Genomic DNA, 26,646 nt, shown 5'->3' on the forward strand with positions numbered 1-26,646 from the left:
AGATAGAGCTACTAGGGCACACCACACTGTTTCACAGTATCGGGCAGTTATTCAAACTGCTGTTCCATACCTTGATTTGGAATGGAAAAAAATACTTCAATACTTATTAGTTTGAAGCATGACTGGAAATTCATTATTCATCTCCTCACCCTCTCTACTTTAATCTTCAATATAATACAAAACTTACACCCACTGGCACAAAAGAAAGCTTCAAAACAAGTTTGTTCTAACAAACTCCATCATCACCTGTAATTCTAACAGGGTTTCGAACATCATGCCCCTCTTGGGGTGCAGGGAGGGAAAGAGAGAACTGTATACTTAAAACTATTTATAATGCAGACCTCTGATTAACAGAAAATAAAAATATACAGAGCAACAGTCATCTTCTCATCACCCTTCCCTAACTTGTGCAAAATGCTTTAGAAGGAAGCTAAGCTTTTCCAAGGAAGCTGAGTAACTGGAATGTCCATTAGTATTTACTTTATATGGAATTTGATTATAACAGTAAAATTCAATTTCATACAAAGACTGCTCAATAATAAATCTGAAATTTCAGACAAGCATTTCTTGAGTGAAGTTATTTCAGATGTTTGCTGGGTAGGTCAGAACTCAGGACAGAAATAGAGCTTTTAGAAGCAGCCTCTTTTGGGGGAACTTACATTGCATACAACCCACAGAAATTCGGAGGAAAGTCATGTAGAAAGATCAGAACACGGGTCCCAAAGGTATTCCATATGTGGCCAGTTATTTCAACTACAGTGAGATGCAGAACAGCTATTTGACGTAAGAGACAGCCCAAAAAATCTCACTGGGCACCTAAGACAGCTATTCCCAAAAAAGTGAACTAGAAACAATCTAGTTAGTAGGAATGGAGATGAAGTAGCTGTACTTCATACTTATGATGGACCATGACAAGACCAGAACACCTCTGTGGTAACCCAAACATTAATGGTTAAAGGCCAAAGTAATTACCTGTATACACTGGAATTTACTCTGCTCATTACACCTCACAATCCTACAGTTATTGGATTTGGATAAAAGCAGAGCAGCAAGATACTCCCTCCTGTGATGAAAACATTCCTTCAGTCCCTGCAGGTCTCAGCCCTGGTAACCTAATTCTTCAAGAGCACAATGTTCACACAAACTCAGGACCTCCTCACAGAAATCGTCTTATGCCAGCTTTTAACAGGCAAACATACTGCCAATTCAAGAGACCAAAAACTGTAATGGCCAGAAACTTTCTTGGAACCACCATCAACCAAGAGGGCAATGAGAAAAGTAAAAAGCCATCTAAAGGAGAATAAGGTGTATTAACAGAACTGTGCCATGTCTCTTCAGAAATACACTGTTACAAAGCAAAAGTGGGCTACCTTGCTGTTCAAGAGTCACCTCCCCTCCAGCTTCAGAGGAAGAGCTTGGGTTAGCTTCTGCTCATTTAAATGTGGTCATAATCACAACAGTTGGATTGAGCAAGAGCAGAAAACAAGTAGTGCTCATATTCACAATAACTTGCTACTTTTAAAGTACAAACACACACTCCCATATCCCCCAAGATGACAAAACATACACACCTCAGCCTCTTGGTCTTTCTACTCAGGAAACATCCAAAGAGAACTTCAAGGCTTGTCTGTTCCAAAACCAGGTTTTATAACAGTTCAAGTGTAGGTATTTACCTCACAGCCAGTCCTTCTGTTAGAGTGAGCAAGTCCAAGTAAAACTGACACTGGCTTTCTAATAGGAAGACAACCTACATTAGTGGAACCTCTCCTGTATGACTTGCATCTAACAGCATTAACCTTTATCAAACCCAGGATCAAAGGAAGTTTGCCTGAAAGAAGAAACAGTACACGCAGCAAAAAAGAAACTTTTCTGAGAGTGTTCTTTACCTCAAGCACACATTTTACACTTCTCCCCAAGCTCAGCCCATGAGACCCTACACATCAGCTGAAGTGCATGAGCTGGAATGAAGCAGTAACCCTGCAGCTTCCTTTGCTTTGGTAGACATCTACTTCCACAGAGCCCAGGCAGTTTCATATTAAGTAATTATTTTAATTATCTTCTGGTGAAGTTAAGGAAAAAAAAAAAAAAAACCAACAACAACAAAAAACCCCCTATAGAAATAACAAAAGCACCACAAAACCCAACCACAGCTTTTAATAACTTCTTCCTGAAAGCAGAAGTTGGTACAAGTTTGCAGCTTAATTTTAAAGCTCGTTACACATTTACTCCGTACCAGAGACACTTTTTTACTTTTAGAAGCATGAGCAATCTTACAAAGGAACATGGTAATTTTATCTTTTTTCCATATATCCCACCAAGAATGAACAAGAGGCAAGGATTTTGCCCTGTTCAGTTAATTATTTAACTTTCCGTTGGGCATCTGATCTGCACAGAATCTTTAAGGCTGCAACCCTGCAAACTTTAAACTCTGAACTGAAAGTTACAGACTGATCTATAACAATAAGCAAATCCAACTACAGTATCAGTACATTTACTGTCACATCTATCCCCTACACACACTGATGAAGAAGCAAAATAAGCAAGCAATATTCACATAACATTAAGAAACAAACAATATACAAGAGGAACACGGCTGGGGGTGGTTTCCAGGCAAAATAAGCCAGAGCTTACCTTTTACTCATTAAGGCAAGCAGGCTTAAGAGTTTTCCCTAAAGCAATTCAGGACTGCCTGCATGCAAGGCAGCTTTAAAGGTGCTTTAAAAGCTTTACAGCTACTACAGACACTCTATTAGGCACACCTAGCTTTCAAAACGCCTGCAGTCCCCACACTTTGAGCACTCTCTAGGTTAGTTTAAGCGCAACACCCTGCGGCTACAACAGCCCCGTCCACAGCACCCTCACTCGCATCAGACACCGCTCCCGCAGGGAAGGGCAACGCGAAAGGAGGCGGGTCGAGCCGGGCCAACCCCTTCCTCTGTAAGAGCCTTCCTCCTACCTCTCCGCCCAGAGAACTGGGGTCCTGTGACATGTGGTACAGGCACATCGCTCCTTTGCAGGCTCCAAACGCTGGGGGTGTTGATAAACGTCCTGGTTTTGCGGCTAGAGTTTTGCCGCTGGGGGTGTTATTGACAGATTGTCCTTGTAGACGCTTGCTGAGCTCATGTGCAGTGCTATTCGTGTGCCTAAAGGTGTTCCCATGCACAGGCTTGCAAAATCGGGTTGCTCTTATCGAGAGAGCAAATAAGTACTAGCTGTAACTCAGTATTTACCGGCTTAAACTGCAGTTACTTACACAGGCTTCTGTGAGTTTGGTTTTATTTCCTCTTGTTCCTAGTCCTCAGTTGCTCATAAAGCGGCAAAGAAAGACAATTATTGAATAAAAATACCATGGGAATTTTGTCCTCCCTCAGAATAGAAATACCCATATTTTCTTTAAAATCACTTCTCCACTAAAATATGACAGAACTTGCAAATGCTCTGTTAGAATTCTACTGATTTCTCAGTTTCTATAAAAGCAGTATTAACCCTAGAGATTATAATATATATATGAGATATATTTAACATGAAAAACAATAATGAACTACTTTGCCTAACCATACAAATGACTTGTCTGTTACACTTGTATTATCTTGCTTATGAAAGACACTGGGAGGCTCAGACTTTTACTAATCTTACAGCAACTGAACTAAGTTTACAGCACCTGAAGGAACATAAAACATAAGCAATAGCTTAAAGTGAAATATGGATATTTCCCCCTAGCTGGGGGGAGTGGGTTGTATAATTAGGTTTATGTATGAATATTAATGAATGAACTAATGAATTTATGAACTTAATGAATAACAAGTTATTCATAAAGTCCCCAAAATATGAAAGAGTTTGATACAATTCTAAGCCCAAGTACATCTATGCTTTATTATGTGTTTGTGTGTTTCTAATTCATATATGCTGATTAAAAGCTGCCTTCCTTGCAGATACAGTATTAGTATGACAACAACTAATACACATACATTTACAGTACAAAAACTCTGGTGACCAGAGTGACCAACATTCTTGATGAACTTTAGATTCTTAATTTACAAAGATTATAGTGGAATAAGTATAAAAATATTTTTAAGATCTTATTTTAGGGTCTTGGCTCATGGACAAAAAGGGGTGTCTGAGACATTGTTAGAAATATAAAAATACATATGGACATAATTTCCGCATTAATACCCACAAGGAGGGATGAAAATGCAAGCAACAATCCTGCTGGAAACTATAATCAGAGCTTAAGGAAAAAATCATTTACCTGTGAAAAGTAAGGGAGGGAATACTGGTTTGCTTCTCATTTTATAGTTTCTCTTTTTCAGAAGGTGTTGGCTCTATTGCCATAGAGCTATAAAGCAAGAAAACCAGGAAAACACCAAGAGAGCCAAGAAAAAAACAACTGCTCTTAAGTATGGAATATGAGTACCTATACTCCTCCCACACTGGCAATCATCAGTCTGTCTGGAAGGACTCTTTTCAGTCATACTGGTCTCCTTAAAAGAAAAATTGTCAGCAAGTATTACAGCCTTAATGAAAATATTTCTATGAAAGAGTACTGCATGCTGACTTGTGAAGTGTCAACATCCAACATGTATCAAGGAAATAAAATGCATTTTATCAAGGCAATAAAATGCTGTGAGGGTGCTGAGGCGCTGGCACAGGGTCCCCAGAGAAGCTGTGGCTGCCCCATCCCTGGCAGTGTTCAAGGCCAAGTTGAACACAGGGGCTTGGAGCAACCTCCTCTAGTGGAAGGTGTCCCCACCCATAGCAGGGGTTGGAACTAGATGAGCTTAAGGTTCCTTCCAACCTAACCCCGTCCAGGATTCTATGGTTAGGATATATGAACCATAAAGAGTCCACAGATGCATCTTCTTTGTAAGTTTTCTGCAATTATAGTTCTATTAGTCTGTTCATAATGATTCTGTAATTATTGCAAAGCATTAGTTTCTATTTTAACCAAAGTATCAGTTAGAGACAAAGAGGGCTGGGGAGTTGGGGTTTTAGCTTACTACAAGCCTGAAGAGAGATAAAATCATGTAATCTGCTATTGAACTATGTCAGAGGATGACAACGTCAAGTGGCAAATAAGCAACATAACATCTAACATGAACAGAAGCTGAAGACTTTTTTGCATAGCTTGTTACAGAACCTCGAAGAAGTGAAAGCTGATAATCTGGAAAGAAACAGGGAGGCTTCATGCCAAGTACATAAAGGGGAACTTCTGTTGCTTAAGAACCGAGGAAACAATTAAGTAAAATATATATCATTTTGGAAATGAAATCTTGCACAGTCCAAGGTATATACCAATTACTGTGCTACTTTTTAAGCCCAAAGTAATATGGAAAACAATAAGCCATTGAAGCTAGGTCTGAAGAGGCCCCATGTTATTATGTGGTTCCTTGTAATCAGTTTTCCTCTGAGGTATTAAGCTAACTATACAGCAAGACTGTGGTCTTTTGGAAGGTCAGTCCTTGCTCAAGGTTCATATATATGTGCACGAGACAAATAGTTTCTCTGTGTTACTGGAAAGATTACCTCAGTAAAACACTACTTGAGCTTAAATCAAGTGATGTGCAAAAAGGCTGCATCCCTATCAGATTGTCTTGGTGATGGGTAGCTTGGATCTAAGAAGTTTTTGTTACTGCTGCTTTCTATTTTGATATATTACTATGTGTTTGAAAAGGTGCATTTAGATTTGGCCCAATACATGCAGGATACTGGTCCTCCTATGAAGACACCCATATTTATTCACCTTACTTCTGTGCATCCTACACCTACAGGACCAGACTTTTTTCAAGCTTTTTCAAGCTTTTTTCAAGCTTTTTCAAGCTTCTCAGCAGCATCATCTTAGCTAAATATGTATTAGGGAAATAATAACAATAATATTAGATTGGAAATATTTTTTCCTACCAAATCAATTTGCATACGCATTTTTTCTCCAAAGACAGGGGAATGGCGAGTCGTTGAAACAACCCTGACCATCTAAAAGGAAATAAATGTCCCAGTGTAGCATCCTTAAGCTTCCTGTTTTGTACTTACATGTTCTATCAACTGACTTACTCTATTTTGTAGAAATAAAGGATACAAAATAGATCCATGTATCAAAGAGATACATGTATCCCACTGACCTCCAGAAATATCCTTTTTTGTGAATGCTTCCTTTTGGTCTTTCTTCCTCTCTACTCATCAGCCCTTTCTACTTTCACTACTTTTACATTGTTTTATGTCACGTATAAAATTGAAAACGTATTTATACGACGGTACCTGTTTATCTAGAGAGAAAAGAAACCCGCACTTCACGGCTTTCAGCCGATTCCCTTCCCCAACCACCTGGTGGCATTAGCTACTAAGTAAATAAGCCTTTGCCCTGGACTACGTAGAAACTTCGCTTTGGTGTCCCCGCACACCAGCAGCTGAAGTACTCGCACCATAGTTTATACCCAAATGTGTATCGACTCTGACTTCAAGACGATTCTTTCCAAAAACTAACGCCTTGCTTATGTGAAGTAAAAGAATGAAGTTCTCTTCCTTGATTCCAATTTGAGCCAGGTCTGTAAGGGTGCTACGACGCAGTGACAACCTGCCACTGCTCTGGAAAAGTCTCCACCTTCACTCAGTGCACAGCACAATCAAATCAAATCAAATTGGATAAAGCAACCCAATAAAGTCACTTTACATGGGCCATCACTTTATCTGATGCACACTGCTGAAGATTTTTTGTTAAAAGTACTGAATTACTCACTTTCTTGAGTTTTCTGTATTTTTCACCAACATAGGAGAGTCATGAGAAGGGTAAGAGAAAGATTATTTCATCCCAGCTTTCAAGTCCTACAAGCAGCAATCCTCACTTGATGAGCACAAGGGAATATGAAGTCAGGTGTAGTGACCCAGTCCAGAGATGCTATGGAAAGCTGCCTCCTGCAGAACCAGTTTAGTACATAGTCTCTGTGCAAGCTGGTACCTCCAAGGAAGTTTCAAACCTTGGGGGAACCTGCTGCATGGCACCTGAAGTGACCCGACAAATATGTCACAGGCACATGTGGAGGCAAAATATCGGTACTGTAATACTGTAGGGGACACTGATTCCTCCACCACCAAGAATCAAGCTGGAATGGAGAGTTGGGGTTTGCAGAGAGATAGATCCTCTGAAAAGCTGGGCAGCAGCAGCAGTTTATCTCAACACACAGCAGCAATTCCTAGCTCCTGTGAGTACACATAGGAGCTGCTGCCCAGCTTTGGGCAAGCTACCTCTGATCAGCAATCTTAAACTCAAATTCATGGGTAACCAGAAGATGTGACAATATCAATAAGACAAATATTAAGTAAGAACTTTGAATTTCTGGTAGCAGCAATTGATGATGGCTCAACTGTAAATATTGATTTAGGTGCACTGATTGCTATATAGCAGAAGAAGAGCTGTAAGTCTGAATTTTAGCTCTGGAGTGCAAACCTTTAGCTTTAGAGTGCAAACCACTCTTGCATCACCTTCACTGCTCGTGTTTAACTTGGTGGTAGAATGTAAAAACATGTTGAAAAGAGGCCTGGGACTGAACATGATTTAGCAATGAGAAATCAGGCATTTGTTCCAAGGCATGAAGATGAGGAAGAGATGAAAATTATCTTTTAAAACAAATGCTTCTGTAGCCATACATCTGGTGAAATATTCTCCTGCTGCAACACATTACAGCATGGTAGACTGCTTAAATTGCTATTGCTTGAATTCTGTCTGTGCTGAATGATTACAAAGCAGACCTACAGAACCCAGTATTAGCTTTCAGACAACCTCAGGTTATGCGGGACTAGTACATAGTTACTTCTTTGCTTAAAAATCAGATGCCAATTTTATACAACAGACATACATGCTATCAGTTGTTTGCCATTTGATCTTAAAGAGCTGTTTAGGTAAAATTTAAGGATTATAATTTTAATGGACCTGGAAAATACAGTAATCTCACTGTAGTTCGATACGGTAGGAAGGGACATCATAAAGAAAATGGACTGTGCAAGAGACACTCTTTAAATATTTATCTTTGAGGAGGAAATATAAAACCAAAAGAGCAGATCTGCCTGATAAAACTACTAGAGCTCATTTAAGAATAGATACTCTGAAGTCTTAAATCTCAGCATGTATCACTGTAAATGGAACAATTTATGGGAAGATAAAAGTACTGTTAATGATTCAGCAAACTGGTATAATATGTTGTCCTTGTAAAACAAAAATTGTCCCAATACATGTGAATTTGTTTTACTCTTAACTGAGTTAAATGGTATAAGAATACCATCCAGACACTTAGTTTAAAACGTTGTTTGCCAAGTCACCACAATTGCAGAAGATTATTAATATCAAATAAATGTGATGCTGTTAGCTACACTGTGCTCAAATAAATCTTAAGCAATTATGTGAAAAGCTCCATTTAACTATAACAAAATTTTATTCGGACCTCTTTAAAGACAAATGCATTAAATTTTACTAGCTTCTATTAAAAATTTATAGCAGTCTAACTTTATATAGAAGTTGAAGCAGAAAGCACTGCTTTTTTAAGGCCACACAGTAAAAGAATGGCCAGACTGGGATTAAAAACAAACAAAAAATGTGTCTGCAATCCAAAAATTCCTGATGACACCAGGTTCATCTTTGAAAGGTCAAACCAACAGTGCCAAGTAACTGGAGGAAAGGGCATTTACAAGTTCAGTAAGAACAAACTGCATAGGCTAGAGTCCTAGCCTCTTCATCTCATTTGATCTCTTATTTATACAGACATTTTTATTCCAGCCTACGAGTTATTCACTGCCTATCAGGCTAATGCAATCTGTTTATCTATTTAAAGGGATTTGAGAAAAATATGCTATAGGTGATTATTTCAATATTCTGACCAATCTTTACTCTTAATACTAGATTCTATGGTCCAAGGCCATGTGTAATTTCCTGCAGGGCACGTAACGTGTCTAAGAACAGCATTTGTTTTCAGCCATTGCATAGGAAAGCTCTAACTCACAGAAAATACTTCAGTCTCATCAAATTGCAGAGAGAGTTTTAAAGAAAACAAGCTTTCTTTAAAATCAGGGTTGCATTTCTGGATGAGATCTCCCCATTAGAAGAGGACAGCTGGACAGAAGAGTCAACAACTCTGAAGCTTTCTATTGTTTGAACCACAGCCCAGTGTAAACTCATGAATTTACAGGTCACGGGTGTGGGGCATTGAGAAAAACTGTGCTCTCACTTTAAATGTTACAAAGTCTCTTACTCCTGCACACAAGCCAAAGGAATCTGCATTTAATTTTAGTTAACTGTTCAGTTAAGGTCTCTCTGTGCTGGTTGGCTTTTACTGTTGTCATTGGGAGCTATTGTTCTGTTATTAAAATTAACTATTTCTAAAAAAGAGGACTGTTATGCAAGTACTCAAAGTTCCCATATTTTGCAGTCATAAAGTTAACGCATTTAAACAGGCACAAAGCAATACAGGCATAAACATATGCATTTAAAACAGGCATAAAGCAATATGACATCTGACACTGAGTGAATGGGCTCCCCAAAGTGTACTGAGGCCACTGCTAGGGGAAGTGTTCTGTGATCCTGTGATACAAAACAGAAAGTGGGAGGGAAGGCAGTACTAAGAAGATGGGTGTAAAAGAATGGAAGGATTTGGGTATGAATATGATTGAAAAAGCTGGGAAATTATTTCCTGATAATGACATTGATATGGTATCCCCTCTTATTTTGAAGCAACTATTGATCTTTTCCTGCTGTAGTATATCATATCACACACAGAGAAACTGCAACTGAAGGTAAAATGGTACTGTCAAATCCACCATTTAGATGCTAGTATAGCAAATGCCATGATTGATTGCTGTTGGCTGTGCTCTACACAATATCTACAATGCTAAATGGTAGCACTTCTGCACTGATGTTTTGCTGGTGTGGTTCCCATATACGTCTGCTAACACAGGCCAAAGTCTGTGGGGGATGTGTCAGCATAAGAGATGATGCTGACAGAGAAAGGATTAGAGCAATCTGCTCCGTTTTCCTGATTAAACTTCATAAACCTGCTATAGTCATTCAGTATCTTTGTAATGGTAATTTTTTTCACATTGAATTGAAGGCAAATGAAATGATACTGTTCTAGTCACTACGTGATTTAATAGTACTCAGGGAACTTTTTAGCTGTGTAATGGATCGTGTCCTTCATTTAGACTGTTGATATCTGTTTTAGCTACAGCCACAAGTATTGGTCAAAATAACTGCTTCAGGATTTGGAACCAGAAGGCTGCGTGCTAGTTTGGTTTCCTAATGATTTTTGTCTTGAGAACTTCAAAATCCTTTTTCACAAACTTGGATACATTTCAAAACCTGTCTAAATGCATAGTACAGTAGAGACACATTTTAAAACTTAGTAGCAGTGGTGAAATTGCCTTCAGTGATACCCTTTGGGGTTTTTCTTTTCATAAGGTATTCAACATGCACTTTAGGGTAACTATTAATGCAAAGGACTTGGCTACATAGGCATTATTTGCTCTTCCTCTCTTAGAAGCATTCACTGCCTAAGAAGCTCAGGGAATTTCTAAACCCCACAATAACAGAATGCAGCAGGACAATAGCAAGCCTGGAGGCAGAGACTCTTGTGCAAGGCTCTGCGGCAGAGAGTCACTTCTGGCTGCTGAAGCCTGCTGAGGACCACAGCAAAGAGATGGTCCAGATCCGTTTCAATGATATGTCTGTTGGTTTTATTCCTAAAACTCCCATACCTGTTGGTGTGGGAATCGCCGGGAGACGAGCTCATCAGATGATGACCAACAAGTCTCATTTATTGCTAAGCAGATGGATACTTATATACCTTGTGTCCTGGGTTGAGCAGCAGCAGTCATTTTTCTCCTTCTTAGGAGCTAGTACAGTGCTGTGTTTTGATCTTTTGGCCTTGGAACAGTGGTGATAACGCCGATGTTTTCAGTTGCTGCTCGAATGTTTGGTCTGGCCAAGGACTTTCTGAGCCTCATGCTCTGCCAGGGAGGAGGGGAGGCCGGGAGGAAGCATAGACAGGACACCTGACCCAAACTAGCCAAAGAGGTATTCCATACCACAGCACGTCATGCCCAGGATGTAACTTGGAGGGACCCGGAAGGGGTAGAGGGACTGCAGGGTTGGAGGAGGTATCGGTCGGTGCTCTGCTGGGGGGAGTGGGGCGAGTTATTGGTCGGCTGGTGTTGAGGTGTTGTATTCTTTCCTCTTGTTATTTCCTTTAGCACTGTTGTTGGTGGTGGCAGTAGTGATTTGTGTTGTACCTTGGTTGCTGGGCTGTTCTTGTCTCGGCCCGTGGGAGTTGTAGTCTTTTTGATTCTCCTCTCCGTCCCTCCAGAAGCAGGGGGAGGGCAAGAAGGGGGGGAGTGAGCAAAAGAGGTTTGTGGTTGGGTTTAAACCACGACACCTTGCTTGCATGTTTATAGTTTGGTTACAGAGAGATCATTGGCTTACAGCTTTTACATGTTACAAGATCATTGGTTTGTAGCTTCTACATTTTTGCAGCTACACCATGCACCCCCCTACCATCCTCCTTCTCATGCACTTATCACTTAGTGGCCTTGGCTGTGATTGGTCATAGTTTGTTGCTGTTTGCCGGTGTCCTTCATTTCCTCATTATCTGGCGTGAGAGGTTTGCATCATGTTCTACACAGATGTCTTGTTTCAGCTCGTTGATGGGAACGTGACCTTTGACCTTTTTCGACAAGCTAATCCTCCACATGTTGGAGCATCTTGTGTTTCCCATTCCTATGTTATATCTTCTTTGCTAGGACAGATCCTATTCAGAGAAAACAGCCAGCAAACCAGGAGAGGTGGGTTTCTGCTAGGTGCAAGTCTGACCTTGTATACAAAGCACGCAGGCCTGAAAGCTGAGTAGGAAATAGGGGGGCAAGGAAACACAAGGAAGATGAGAGAATACTACCGGGCCCCCAGGAAACATCCGTGTAAAATAATCCAGACTGAAAGTATCACTTCTGAATCCTATCTGAATGAGTCTCACTGAGGTGAATGTTAAGGGAACTGCACAAACACACAGGGGGGCTTTTACTAGGAATTTTCCCCCAGTCTCTCTAGGGACTGTAGTATTGTTGGGGCATAAAAGCTGACATGTTCATCACTTACACCAACATGAAAACCTCTCTCAGCAATACCAGAAAAACGTGAACTGTAATGAGGAACAAACAAATGTTCAGAGGGAGGAGCAAGTGAAGGAGGCAAGGCAAAAAAACAGCTACAAAGGTGAACTGGGTGGAAGTGCCTCCATGCATATCATAGAATCATAGAATCATAGAACAGTTAGGGTTGGAAAGGACCTCAAGATCATCAAGTTCCAACCCCCCTGCCATGGGCAGGGACACCTCCCACTCAACCATGTCACCCAAGGCTCTGTCCAACCTGGCCTTGAGCACTGCCAGGGATGGAGCATTCACAACTTGCCTGGGCAACCCATTCCAGTGCCTCACCACCCTCACAGTAATGAACTTCCTCCTTACATTCGACCCTAAATGCATTGTAATCAGGTGAACACACTGCAGTAGGACACAATTATAAGGCTATGCATGGGATGACTGGAAGTAAAATGGTTGTCTAAATTGTTTTCCAGGCTCCTTCCAAGTCCACAAAATACTTTGAAAATTAAAAAGCAATAAACAGTATAATGACACCGTGGCTGTAAATTGAGAAGCACTTTGTTGGTGGTGGTGTTTCATTTTAGGTAGTTCTAGGCAATAAAAACAAACTGACCTTCCGAAGCTGCAAGGGTGGGTGACCTTTGCAGTGGGGTGCAGTCAATGACAGGTGGTGAGAGGCCTGGAGCAACCGTTCCAGGTATTCTGCAACACAAAGCAACGGGAAGGGCTGTCTGGTGACCAGGATGCTCCAAAACAAGGAAGGTGGGTTTTGGGGTCTGCAGTGGTGTTTGTGTTTAAAACCACCTTACCTCTTGCTCAAAGGCAGATCCTCGCAGCCCCTTTCCACACCCTATATATAGTACTTCAACGCTAGCTGACACCATGTTTGCTCTGCAGCGCAGCCTATCAGACAGGAGCCGGCCGCGGCGAGGCCCCGGCCGCGGCAGGGCGGGATCGGCCGCGGCAGGAAGCCCCTTGAAGCGGCGCTTCCATCGCCGCAAGGAGCCACTCCACGCAGCGTTTAAAGCCACGTTTTCCTCAGCGGAACGCCCGTTAAATCACACGGAGCGTTGGCCCGAGCCCCCGGTGGTGGGCGGTCCCTCACGCCGTGGTGGGGGCTATGACTGTAAACGCAGGTGCTGGCGATCGGCTGTCTGCGCGTCCTGGTGCGCTCTGAGGCCCGGCTGGCGGAGAGCTCAGCCGGCCCGCAGCCGCACCGGGGACGCGGCTCGCTCCTGAGGTAACTCTTCCCTCGGCTACGCTTCTCGCGGCGGGGCGGGCCCAGCCCGGCCTGGCCCAGCCCCGCACCGCTGGCGGGGCGGGCCCTGGGCTCTCGCGGGAGCTGCGCAGGCGCCGCCCGACTCCGTGCGCGGCCGCGGCGGAGCCGATAAAGTTTGTGTCAAGAAAAGCAAGGAAAAGGGAAGGAAAAAGAGCGGTGCCGCCGCGGGAGAGTGCCCAAGCGCGTGCCCGGGCCCGCACCGCCGCTGCCCCCGCCCCGCCCCGGCTGCGCTCGGCCTCGGCGGGGAGCTGCCCCTCCGCTGCTCCGCGGGCCCGCTCGTGAGTATGGAGGGGAGGTGAGGCGCAGACAGCGCGGCGGTGAGGGGCCCGGCGGTACCGGGGCGGGCGAGCGCAGTGACAGGTGTCAGCCCTGCCCCCCCGGGCTCTGGCTGCGGGCCGGGCCGCGCTGTGGGACGGGGAGCGCAGCCGAGGTGCTGCCGGCGGCGGTGCCAGGGCAGCGCCGGGCGCCTCCTGACAGCTCCCTCGCACCCTTCTCCCTGCCCTGCGGCGCCTCGTCCCTGCGCTCCCCCGGTGCTGGGGAACATGTAAGCGGGAGCGGCGGCGTGAGGCGTGCCCGGCGGCCGCCGGCCCCCGGGGGTCGCCGCTGACCTGTGCGGGTTTTGTTTGTGTTTCCTTATGGCAGGGCTTGCTTTTCCGTCCCCGAAGTGAGTTTCCCGGTGCGGGAGGAGCTTCGGGCAGCCGGCTGCAGCCATGCCGGGCGGTAAGGAGACGCGGCTGCTGCACCTGAGCGAGATGGAGAAGCTGGACAAGACTCTCTTCAGGCTGGAGCAAGGTAGGTCGGGGCCAGCGGCCTCCTCAAGCACTGCCTACATCTCCTCCTTCTCCTCGCGGGGTGTCTCCGGGACGGGGAGCTCACCACCGCCTTCGGGCAGCAGTGGGAAGGGAGCTCAGCCTGAGGTGGGGTTCGGGTTTTGCTGCTGCCGGTCTCCCGGGAATGAAGTGCAAAGCATTTATAATGTACTGACGTGACTCCAAAAAGCCTTTGTAAATCTAGTGTTTATCTCCAGTGTGTTATGTTGCACCCTTCATAATTTTGAAATATGTTAATTATGCTAATACCTTGCAAAGTCTGAGGTAATGTTTCAGAATATGGGCTCTTTAGGTCCTCCTGAATCTTAAGTTGCCTGCCAGATGTCTTAGAGCTGTGCTGTGTTAGTGTTCTGGCTGTCTGCTTGTAAGAACTTAATGTTCTCTCTCTCTGAAAGTGTTCTCAAGTCTATTTGGAAACACACATCACACACATACCCCCCAAAAACCCTCTAAAAATCCAAACCAAACAAGGAACATCCCCACTAATTAGTCCACCATTATGCTGCTCAGCAAATTCAGACTGTAAAGCTAAAGCCATCTCTAGAAACCTTCTTTAATGATGCAACGATTCTTAATACTCATTAAATTTTATGGGGTTTATTACTTCATTTTACTGATCTAGGAGCCTTATATCATAGTGTGAAGGAGTCTTAGTGAAGTCTTAGTGAAGGAGTAAGATTTTGGCTCTCAGGAGTAAAGCGTCTCTTCAACTGTATGGATTTCAAAGTTTCCTGGCAGTCTGAGCTAAGGAAATGCCAGTAATGAAGATGTGCAGAGTTGACCCTAACCTCTGTTTTTAACTCATTGTGAGTTTTTTTGGAAGGAGTCGCACATTGCATGGCTATTAAAGTGCTCTGCTGGTGGCAGTCACTGAGAGGGCAGAGCTAGTTTTAAGCACAGCATTCCTGATGTCAGTGTAACTGTTACAGGAAATAAGATATCAATGGCATATACCCCTGTCTTCTAATTTTAGTAATCCCTGCAATGAAATGTCAGGACAGTGCTGGGGAAAGGCTACTGCACCTTCCAAAAGTGATTTTTTCTGTTAAGATTTTTTTCCTCTGTAAATGAGCTTCATCTTATCTGACAGACATAAAGATCCTAAAACCACTGCTTTATGCAGTGGGGTTTGGTGCAGTGGTGATTATGTTAGTAAGAGGAACTGTGAGCTTGGTGAGACTTACATTTAAATGTATTCAGACATTGAACTCTGATGTTAGAGCCCCCATGAATTGCTCTTTTTCAGCTTAAGATAGTGGAACTTGCCATTGTTCAGGTTTTTTTAAACTTTATGATTATGTACCCGTGTATTAAGAACTTTCTCTTTTTGCAAATCTTCAGGTTTCTTTTACTCCCAATTTTGTAGACTGCTCCAGCTAGTAGGTGTTTCACTACAGTTAACTACATGGCTGGCATGTAATGTAATAAAAGTTACTGTGCAAGCACTTACAGCTGTTCCAGTCACTTGAAGGGGCCCTGTACTTAGCCATGCACACGATGGTGGCCCTCTGCCTGAAGGTGGAAACTGATTCTGAAACCTGTTGACTAAACTGCATAGTTCATTTCCATCTTAACAGACTACATCATGGGTTTAGTTCCTAATAGTTTAACTTCATTTTGTCCCCAACATGAGTATCTTCAGCCTAAATACTGCTCTTTCTGTGTGTGTGTGAGGTATGCAGGTATGCAAAACTGCCTTTGGTTTCTTGAGCTCTCTGAAAGTTTAGCAACTTTCTAGTATGCTGTAGATGACTCAGAAGTATATATCATTCCAAGATTAAAAACATAAGGAGTTTAGCCTTGTTTAGTGAACCCTCAATAGCGAAGGAAGGGATTTGAAATATTTTCTGTTTTGAAATGTGTTCCCAATTTTTTTTCAGATGCTTTCATGGGTAGGCTTAATACATGGACTTGGTAAACCTAAATACTTAAATACTACATAATCCAAAATCTGCATAAAAGTTTGTGTAGCCTTATGATTGTTTTGCTGAATTTTGTTTTTAAGGCTTTTCATACAGCAAAGAGGAACAAATGGGAAAGGAGTTGAATAGTGCCATCCATATAAGTAAAGGACTATATGAAATGTGCAAAGAGCAATGTTAAGAAAGTAGGGGGAGGTAATGCTGCAGAATTACACCATTCTGCAAAATTCTTGGCAGATATATTTGTGTCCTTTCTTCTTAATGTCATATTAAATAATGATTTTTAATTACAGAATAGAAATATCTTCCTGATAAAGTGTTTTTTTTCTCTTGAGGCTTTGAACTACAATTCCGACTGGGCCCAACTCTTCAAGGCAAGCCCGTGACTGTGTACACAAATTATCCAGCGCCTGGAGGAGTATTTGATCGCCATAAGTTCAGGACGCTATCGTGGCACAATCCCACAGGAAAAGAAGATGACTCTGACAAATACTGCAAGCTGGATCTCCAAATTTCTGGGTCATACCAGTACTATTTCAGTCTTGGGTAAGTGAAATTATACACTTGCAGCCAGATGCAGTGTGCTGCCTTGGTTTACTTTTTAACCTGAAGAAATCACAGTTAAGAATAAAAGCATTTTTTTCATGCATTTTTCAAATTGCAACCATGTGGCATCTCTGAATCTGCTAGTGAAAGGCTGTGGTGCTTGTTTAGTACTTTCTTGATGCATAGATACTCTAGAGAATATACAGAACAGACTCTTGGTGAGTGTCGGAGAGCCAAGCCATTTTTACAAGTTTTCAAAGTCGTCAGTGTTCTGAGTATTTGGATGATTCATTTGTACTTTCTTCACTGACCTTGACACTTGTTTTCTATCTTTCTAGAAAAAAGGTTCTGTCATTCTTTACTTCCCACTCTTAATTTCCTTCTTTGTTTCAACAGGACAAGTGTAGAAGTTATACCAGTATCTGTAATGATTGTAGTCTGGTGTTCTGAGTTGGGTGGTTCAATTCCCTTAAGCTTAAGAGGGCATTTAGCTCAGGATATCTTACCAAAGATGGTGCTCTGAATGGAGGTCTTTGTACAAAAGATGGGCAGTCTTGCTTTCTTTGTCTGTCTGTATCCCACAAGGAGGGAAAAGTACTCTGCCTCAGAAAATAACAAGGGCATCTCACTTTTGCAGAGTTTAAAGCTCTGTATCCCAATTGTACTCTTGTAAACCTAGTAGAGAGATGATGATGCCTAAGAAATTAACATCTCTTCAGTGTCTCCTCTTCAGGTGCCCTGCAGTCCTATTCCCCACCTGCCCCCAGCCACTGTACTGGGTTACTGTGGTTTTGAAATAGTTGTGCTTGTTGGATTCTCCTTCTGAAACTGGCTGGTACAATGGATGTTTACCATACCTATGAAAATGTTTGGGGTTTTTTTCCCTAGAAATGAAAAAAGTGGTGGAGGTTACATCGTTGTGGATCCTATTTTGCGTGTCGGAGCCGATAATCATGTGTTACCTTTGGATTGTGTTACACTCCAGACGTTCCTTGCTAAGTGTCTGGGACCGTTTCATGAATGGGAGGATAGGCTTAAAGTTGCAAAAGAAACAGGTAATGCTCAGACATGTATTAAAGGGTATACTTTTATCTTCTGATCAAAACCCAGAGGTACACTGAAGAGCTTCAGTGGGAACAGTTCGTTTGTTCTTCAGTTTATAGACTAAATATTTCCCACTAGATTCAATTCAGTTAACAGATTCAGTGAAATTATTATAATATTTGAGGAGGTGTAAAAATTCGGGGATTTCCTAAGATGGAAAACCTCTTGGTTTATTGTTTTGATTTCAGATAGACCTAGAAGTTTGTAGAACTGACAGGGTCATTTAAAGCTGGTGTTACACAGAATTTCAAGGGGAAGATTTAAGTCGTTTTACACTGGTTATTCTAATCCCTAGCTTTAAGTACATGTTGTAACTGCAGTTTACTATGCTGCTTTCAATTTACTTTGGATGAAATCTATTTTTCTTACTAAATGAATTGCCTTTTTAATATGTAGGTTACAACATGATTCATTTTACGCCACTGCAGAAGCTTGGACTGTCGAGATCATGTTATTCACTGGCTGATCAATTAGAAGTAAATCCTGAATTTTCAAGCCCTAATAAACAGTGCACTTGGAGTGATATAGGAGCTCTTGTGGAAAAGCTGAAAACTGAATGGAATATGCTTTGTGTCACAGATGTAGTCTACAATCATACTGGTAGGATTTTTTTGTGTGTGTTCAATAACTGGATTGGTTCTATAATTGTATTTCACTGTTTACCTTAACTTCACCCCCTTGAACCCATCTTTTAGTAGCTGTTTTAAGCAACTTACTTGTCTCTGCCTTTAAATCTCTCAAATCCAGGACAACTCTCTACAATTATAACTGATACGTCTCTGTGACAGTGTAAAAGAATTTATTATTGTTAGTGAAAGAGTGAATAGAGCTCTTCTTAAGAGAGAATTAATGAGCTGTTCATGTGTCTGTATTTTTATAGTATGGTTATTTTTATGATCCGCGGTGCGCAGCTCCCACATAAATGAATGGCATCTGCAGTATGAATTTTTTTGTGAACATGAACTGAGTACTGTCTTGCTAGACAGGAGATTATTCTTGTAGCTGCTTAAAAGTAACTGCCCGAATTTGGATCTAACATCATGCAGACAACAAACAATAGGGACAAGAGGCTGGGATTAAGTAATGGAGGAAACATTACAGCTCAGTTTGTGTGTGTGTGTGAGATAGCTTTGGGTGGGGGGGGAGGAGGTTAAGCATATAAAAGCCAATGCACTGAAGGCTTTACTTCACTGCTTGAGGAGCAGTGGGTTTTCTTCAATGTGATCTGATAAAACTTACAGTACTTCATCATTTGTAGTTTTGTTGATTACTTGGATAAGTTCACTTTGATTATGTTTATAATGCACTTGTCATTTTACACTGCAGTCCTAAAGATCATACTTTTTCATAGCAGAGTACAACAAATAGTTATATATGTTTATGTTGCAGTCCTTCGAGGCTTAAAAAAACCCTAATAAGAGATACCTGTGAATTTGAAATTTGCTTTATTTGCTTTAGTTCTTTGGTGTTGACTGCTGCCCAATATTCTTATCAGTCTGTAATGCAGCGTGGGTCCTGTGTTTGCCATATCTGTTTGCTGAGAAGTTACTAAGTATAGTTATTGGCTCTGTGTCTGAGGGAATTTTAAATCAGTTAATCATGAGGCCTTTTAAACATCCTCCCAGTTTCAGATCAAAAACTTGCATTTCACCAACTGGGAGGTCCAGTTTTGTTCACATGTGCTTGAGATTCTGTCATCTTTTCACTGTGTATATATGCATGCTGCCAAGGAGAATGTTTTTATGGACAGAAATACCTAACTATTAGACTCCAAAATATGTTTGAGAAGAAAAATGTCACTTTAGTTGGCTACATTTGTAGAAGGGCTTTTTCAGGTTACATTCAGAGTTTGAAGTAACCTTCATTGGGATGGATGATTGATTTGTACTATGGTAAAAGGATGTTTAGGTGTTTAGAAGTTTCCTAACAGGATAGCAATATGCCCAGGGTCCTGACTTAACATCATTAAGCAGGATCTACTTTGATGCTTTTGTTTCCTGCTTTCACACTTTTGAATTCCTATTTCCTGGCCACCTTTGTTGTGTAGAATCAAAACCTCTTGATTTACAACTCACTCCAAACTTAAACACCACATTTGGCATAAACAGAAGCATATGCTGAGAAATGTGTCAGTAAGCAATAATGTTGTATATGCCTGTAGAGCTTTTTTGGTGTCTTTTGAAATAAGAAAATAGGCAAATAGTTTGGGGAGTTCTTTTTGTCTGAATCTCTATTAGGTGGAAGTTTGACTTTACTTTTGTTTGGTTTTATTGAACAGCAATTTCTAAATTAGTTAAATTAGTTCATTCCTGCACATTAGGGTGGTTTAATAGCCCCATTTGAATGGAAAAGACACAAAATATGTAGGCAGTTACTTAGAGCAGATGATGGGTACTTGCACATTGTTATTAATTCTGCAGAGTGTCTGCATTAAAGCTTAAGTTGTCTCGCGGTAAATCCTCTAATGCTGGTAATTCTCACAGCTTGCAGTGGCTGTATCTGTTGGTAATCCCTGCTTTCTAGGTGAGACCACTGTGTAAAAGTGGGAGTGTTTCCCCTCTGTTCCTGCTGGAAGTCAGGCAGCTCACTCTCAGTATTAAGCAGTTAAGGTGTTTGGTTTTCACACTGGAGTGGAGAACAGGCTGTGTGCACAGCAGATGTCAGTGGGAGTCAGGCTTTGATGGTAATGTGTCTTTTAGGCTCTAGTGAAAGCCAGCATCTGTGGCCTGGCTTGAAAACTGATGTAGGTGCATATACTAATGTTAAATATAGATGCACCTTTTGGCATGTTACCCTGAGTAGCATAGATAAACTTGCAAACCCTGGCTGGTAACTGGGTAGGTGTATCGTTTTAGGCCTGCCATTTCCTTTGAGGTGTTCAAACACCCTTGCATAAGAAATACTGTGTTTGCTGGCATTTAGTTTTCACCAGGAGATGGAAAAAGGAATGTCACTTGGGTGTTCTTCTGAGCTTTCAGTGGCTATAATGAATCACATGAAGTAATAAAAATGGACTAAAATAAATTATATCTTGCTTTATCTTTCAGAAGAGGCTACTACTGTATAATTGGACTTTAACACTTGAGCAAATCTTACTTTAAGCAGTTGAATAATCACGTTAAACACCTTTTCTCAGCTTTATAAAGGGGAGGAAAAAAATGTCACCTTGGGCAATGAGCAAACTTAGTTTATACAACAATGTCCTTTGGAAAATATGAAATACAGTCCTTTAAAAAACGTGGAATTATTTTCTTAAATAAGATACGCAACAGCCTATAACAGCCTGAGCGCGTTGTTGCTTTATGCAACTTTAAAATAAATAAGGTATTTTTAGTTGAAGGTGGCATTTGAGCCAGTCTAGATCTCAATTTCCACCAATGGTTTGACCTTATAAGCATGGAATTTTGCCATGCTTATAATGGTCTTGGAGACATAATGTAAGAGTGTGCTCAGAAGAGCTGGTTGTACCATAGACTGAGAAAGGATTCTCTTTTCTTTCCCTTTAACATTCTTGTTTCAACTTCTTTGAAATAAGCAGATTTGGGGTTTAGGTGCTCATTGTTTGCTATAATTTTGACACATTAATGGCTCTTCATGATTCCAGTATAATTTTTCCCTTGTGTGAAGTAGTACTTCTGTTTTTCTCTGCTTTTCTAACGCAATGGACTAGTAAGATGTGTTCTATGAGAAATGATTATCAATAAAATAATTGTAAACCCCGAGTAAAAATTGTATTTGTTCCTATGCATTCTGTGCTTTTCATGTTTAGTTTTCCAATTGCAGATAGTCATCCAAAGGCATATATAAAAATTATTTTCAGCTGAACAGTGTTTAGGACAGTTCCAAAAATGGAAACAAATGAACTCCTGGATTTTTTTTCTTTCATGTCATACTTTCAAAATCAAGATCCTCTCTGCCATACATGTATTTACTCATGCTGCTACAGGCACACTACTGTCTATTAGAATCGTAGAATCAACCAGGTTGGAAAAATCCTTTAAGATCCTCAAGTCCAACCCTTCCACCACTAAACAATGTCAAATATTACACCAGTTTTCTAGCAAAGGCTCATTGCCTTCTCTGATTTAATTCTTAATGTCCAGTGTACCTTCTGGTGCTTGTCGATAACTACAAGGCTTGTTTAGAAGACAGAACAGTCAAGTGGCGTGTTTGAGCTGAACTAGCGTTCCCTTTGCATGCACTCATCTTCCTGTGTAAGGCTCGATGGCATCACTGCCCGCTAGTCTGCTACTTCCTATGTACACAACAGGCTTACAGCTAATCCTTTCTAAAAAGCTCATTTAACTACATTTTTCATTCACTTTTTGGGCGGTGTGTGTAGCACTCTTGCTCTCTGGCTGTGAGGGTAACATCTGATAGGGTTAAGAATATTAAAATCCCAAAAACTTGAGTAATCTTAAATCCTGGTTTGGGATGTATGTTTAGCTTTTAATACACAAGAAACATTTCATGGCCATTGTTTGACGTATTTCCCACAACAAAAATGTGATTTTTTTTTTTTTTTTTTTTTTAGTGTTTTAGAGTTGTTGGTACTATTACATATTTTTATGTAACTATCAAGGTTTCTCTGTGGCCTCTGCAACTCTATTTGTTGCAAAACAACTGCTATCAGTAATGCACACCTGCATAAGACATGGAAAACTTTAGTTGAAACATGAGCTAACTATACATGCCTTAGTACCTTAACTTCTTGGTGTTCTTTTCTTTGTACAAAACAAAAAAAGTGTTCAGTGTGTGTACTTACTTTGTTTTCTTCCTCCTTTCCCTTTTCTGAATAAGCCACTAACAGTGAATGGCTCAGGATGCATCCAGAATGTGGCTATAACCTTGTAAATTCTCCTCACCTGAAGCCAGCCTGGGTCCTGGATAGAGCTCTGTGGCACTTAACCTGTATGGTGGCTGATGGAAAGTATACTGCTAAAGGGGTCCCTCCCTTGATTGAAAATGATCATCAGCTGAATGTAAGTGATTGATAACTAAGTATAAGCTAATGAACACTATAAATAGCTGAATAAACCTGTAATATTTCCAAGGTTGTGGAAATGCATTAAAAATGGTGCTTTACAGTTATATTTAATGAAATAACTCTTTACTCCTTTTTTCCTGAACCATTTGTATGAGCACTTAGCTTTTCTTAAGTCTATCAGTTATCACCATTATTAACTAACATGATTTTTATCCTTATAGTGTATCCGTAAAATAATATGGGAAGACATGTATCCAAAAATTAAACTATGGGAATTTTTCCAAGTGGATGTTAACAAAGCTGTGCAGCAATTTAAAACCCTTCTAACTCAAGGTAAATTAAGAGTATGTTGCTGAAGAATGTGGATTATGTATTTATAGTTCAAGAAACTTACAGGTAAACTTAACAGTAAGCTGGAGAGCAGACTAATACCAGTTTTTGCTACATGAGCAATCCATCACGCAGATTTAAGCAGACAAAAATGCTCTGAGGGCTACTGAAGCCTTTGAAAACTTTGCACCCCTTCAAAGCCTTTATCTGCCTGCATCTTGCTTATACTAGAAACAAGAAAGTTGTGTCTCTTAAATTCCTGTTTCTATGTTATGGTGAATACTCTTTTTTTTTAATCCTGTTTTTAGGCAAAATGAGCACTAAATCTGATCCAAATCAACATCTTCAAGTAGTTCAGGACCCTGATTATAGGCGGTTTGGCTGTACTGTAGATATGAACATAGCCTTGGCAACGTTCATACCACACAGGTATTTTTGTGTTATTGTATTATTGTATTATTGATTACAAGTTAAAATCAAAAGTGAAGTTAAATTTGTAAAACCAAATTAAATGGAACTATTTTCAGAAATGGGAAAAAAGAATTTTTAAATTTCTTTTAGTTATGCAGAGCATATTTTAAAAATAACCTATTCAAATTGCTCTCTGCTTTCAATGTCCTGAGAAGCAATGGACCAGCTGCAATAGAAGAGTGTTGTAACTGGTTTCGCAAGAGACTTGAGGAACTGAATGCTGAACAACAGAGACAAACTCATCACCATCAAGAGCAGGTCTTATAATTAGTTGCGTTGTAATGCTGAATTGTTTTAAATTGCAAAGAAATGTAGAAGCTTCAATAATGCCTAATTTAATCACTTCTAGGCTGTCAATTGTCTTGTGGGCACTGTGGTTTATGAACGACTGGCTAATGATGGTCCTAAGCTGGGTCCTATCACTAGAAAATATCCTTTAGTTACCAGGTACATATCTATTATTTTTTTTCTTAATTATCAGAATCTTCCAGGGAAAGTGACTTCAAAGTTCATTAAAAGTATATATTTATACCTACAAGTGTATGTTTTGTTTCCCCATGGAAAAATGCTTCCTAATGAATTTAAGCCACAGTGGTAACTTATGTGACCTGGGCATGAAACAATACTCAGCACAATGAAGTCATACGTAGTGGAAATGGCTCTTGTGGGTGGAAGAGGGGTGAACTGGGAAAGCTTACACCTGTCAGGTTTGATGTATTTGACACCATTCATGTACCTGAAGAGCTACGGCTTTGATTATATGCTACCAGCTAACACCAAGATAGTGCCAGCACCTGTCTTTCCTCCTTCAGGGCATGCTACCAAACAGGAAGCTCTCCATCACTTATAGTCTAGTCTGTATCTGGTTTATCTGGTTTATTTATCCAGTTCATAGCAGATATTTTAATTTCAAAACCAACAAGTTTCAGTTTAGGTTACTTTATGTGGTTGGCTTGTTTTAATTGCCTATCTGTTCCATAGGTATTTCACTTATCCATTCAAAGAGCTTACTGTGGAGGAAGAAGAAACTATGATACATCAACCAGATAAAGCCTGTTATTTCATGGCACATAATGGCTGGGTTATGGGAGATGATCCTCTTAGAAACTTTGCAGAACCAGGTTTGTAAACAAACTTTGAATCATCTTATAAACTTTTTGATATTCTAGCCAAAGCAGAAAGGGTTTTATTTAATGTACCTTATTTTCCAGGTGTATTCCTGTGAAGCTGCAGAATAGCAGACAGTTTACAGCAGTTTATTTCCCATTCAGTATACAGATCAACTATAAGAACTGGGATTTGAGGTGCAGTTTTGCAAGATTTGAGAGGGAAATAACCAGCTTTCTGCCACTGAAATGGGGATATCCTGCCTCCCTGCTTTTGTCATTGTCTTTTCTGCTTACTTTGTACTTTGTTCCAACACCACTGCTTGTTTGCATTTCCATAAGACAATGGCAGCGGCGGAAAGCTAATGCAATAGAAAGGTGGATAGTGTTTTACTGCATTAGTGAGCAAAAAGTGGATACTTGAAAGGGCCACTTAGTGGCAGTCAAGAGATGACCCAGTTCATCCAAATTAAGAATGCAAATTACTTGTGAAGGGAAGGCGGAGTATGAAATAACCATGCACTAAAGTACTGCAGTCTAACTCCTTTGGGGACAGCACTGATACCCAATAAAAGCAGGACTGACAACTCTAGTTTTCAGAGTACGCATTCATTTCGTAAACTGAATCAAACAAAGGTCAGTTTAATTCTAATCTAAGAGTTACAGTCAGCTTTAGAAGCTAATCTAATTCCAGAGTGCTTTGGAGTTTGCAAATGCCTCACTTTTGCAAAGTAATCTACAGCCCTTTCACTGGTTTTTATTTACTGTTTCATTTTTGTTTGGGTTTTTTCTTAACCTGCTTCACAAGGATGAAGATAATACATGTGTCAAGGGTGGATTTTGTTCAGTTGCCTTTCAGCTAATTGCCCTTTCTTCTGGCAGACTTTACTTTGGTCTCTGGCTTTAGTTAGCATACATAATGTCTATTACTGAGTTTTCTCTCTTGGAATCATAGAAACACAGACTGGTTTGGGTTATAAGGATCTTAAAGCTCATCCAGCTCCAGCCCCTGCCACGGGCAGGGACACCTTCCACTAGAGCAAGTTACTCCAAGCCCCTGTATCCAACCTGGCCTTGAACACTGCCAGGGATGGGGCAGCCACAGCTTCCCTGGACACCCTGTGCCAACACCTCAGCACCCTCACAGGGAAGAACTTCTGCCTTAGATCTAGCCTGAACTTCCCCTGTTTCAATGTGAACCCATCACCCCTTGTGCTGTTGCTACAGTCCCTGATGAAGAGTCCCTCCCCAGCATCCTTGTAGCCCCCTTCAGACACTGGAAGCTGCTCTGAGGTTTCCACACAACTTCTCTTCTCCAGGCTGAACAGCCCCAGTTTTCACAGCCTGTCTTTGTATAGGAGGTGCTCCAGACCCTGATCATCCTCTTAATTCATCTACAGCTTTTTGAGTGCTTTATACTTGTGTTATATCTTTGGTTTGTGACACATGTTACTGAACCGGAGAATACATTGTGAAAATATGATACATAAGGGTACAACTATAGGACTTGCAAAACAATTGTGGCTAGTTCTGTAAATGACTCTTGCAAAAATAATGGTGTTCATCCGAAGGAAGCCAGTTTTTCTGTCAGTGTGACTGTGTTGCCATTAGTGAAGATAAAAGGTCAGCTGTGCTTCAGTGAATGCTTTTGGAAGCTCTGGTGAGTTACAGTCCCTGCTCTTTACTTACTAGTTGCATACTCTTGTGCATCTTTCATTGTGTAGGACCAATCAGTAAGGTGTCCATAATGTGAGCATAGGAAACAGTTTGGCTGAAAAAACATCTCTTTGCTAACCCAGGATTACTTTTCATCAAGTTTCCTGATCTAATTCAAGCTTCAACAACTAAAATAACTTGTGCATCAGTATAACTGGGCTGGGTGTAGCAGAAAGCAATGGAGTAGCTATGTCCTACCCATCCTGAGTGGTGCTGACCCTGT

The 26,646-nt window shown here is 41.0% G+C and overlaps 2 protein-coding genes across 6 annotated transcripts in view; one reads left to right on the plus strand and one right to left on the minus strand.

The window, feature by feature from the left end:
* The window catches only part of LOC136009586 (ferric-chelate reductase 1-like), a 30,183-nt gene extending 16,813 nt beyond the window's left edge, over nucleotides 1-13,370 (minus strand). The window contains exons 1-2 of one of the 5 annotated variants that reach the window (XM_065669522.1): nucleotides 12,942-13,370; nucleotides 12,746-12,834 (exon numbers count right to left, since the gene is read on the minus strand). Coding sequence is in view for 1 of the 5 variants with exons in the window: in XM_065669519.1 (XP_065525591.1) it covers nucleotides 2,957-3,004 (48 nt within the window). In the remaining 4 variants the exon portion in view is untranslated. Of the gene's footprint in view, nucleotides 1-1,571; nucleotides 1,666-1,886; nucleotides 1,992-2,631; nucleotides 2,905-2,956; nucleotides 3,128-12,745; nucleotides 12,835-12,941 lie in introns of those variants that run through there. The other 4 variants (XM_065669519.1, XM_065669520.1, XM_065669524.1 and 1 more) reach the window with 4 other exon arrangements.
* Nucleotides 13,371-13,485: 115 nt separating this feature from the next.
* AGL (amylo-alpha-1, 6-glucosidase, 4-alpha-glucanotransferase) overlaps nucleotides 13,486-26,646 on the plus strand; it is a 40,464-nt gene continuing 27,303 nt past the window's right edge. The window contains exons 1-11 of the mRNA XM_065669518.1: nucleotides 13,486-13,689; nucleotides 14,054-14,203; nucleotides 16,499-16,709; nucleotides 17,598-17,764; nucleotides 18,210-18,413; nucleotides 22,614-22,795; nucleotides 23,022-23,133; nucleotides 23,439-23,559; nucleotides 23,757-23,859; nucleotides 23,951-24,048; nucleotides 24,583-24,722. Coding sequence (XP_065525590.1) covers nucleotides 14,122-14,203; nucleotides 16,499-16,709; nucleotides 17,598-17,764; nucleotides 18,210-18,413; nucleotides 22,614-22,795; nucleotides 23,022-23,133; nucleotides 23,439-23,559; nucleotides 23,757-23,859; nucleotides 23,951-24,048; nucleotides 24,583-24,722 — 1,420 coding nt within the window. The 5' untranslated portion in view covers nucleotides 13,486-13,689; nucleotides 14,054-14,121. The remainder of the gene's footprint in view (nucleotides 13,690-14,053; nucleotides 14,204-16,498; nucleotides 16,710-17,597; nucleotides 17,765-18,209; nucleotides 18,414-22,613; nucleotides 22,796-23,021; nucleotides 23,134-23,438; nucleotides 23,560-23,756; nucleotides 23,860-23,950; nucleotides 24,049-24,582; nucleotides 24,723-26,646) is intronic.

The sequence above is a fragment of the Lathamus discolor genome, chromosome 3, assembly GCF_037157495.1.
Source record: "Lathamus discolor isolate bLatDis1 chromosome 3, bLatDis1.hap1, whole genome shotgun sequence".
Classification (NCBI taxonomy): Eukaryota; Metazoa; Chordata; class Aves; order Psittaciformes; family Psittacidae; genus Lathamus; species Lathamus discolor.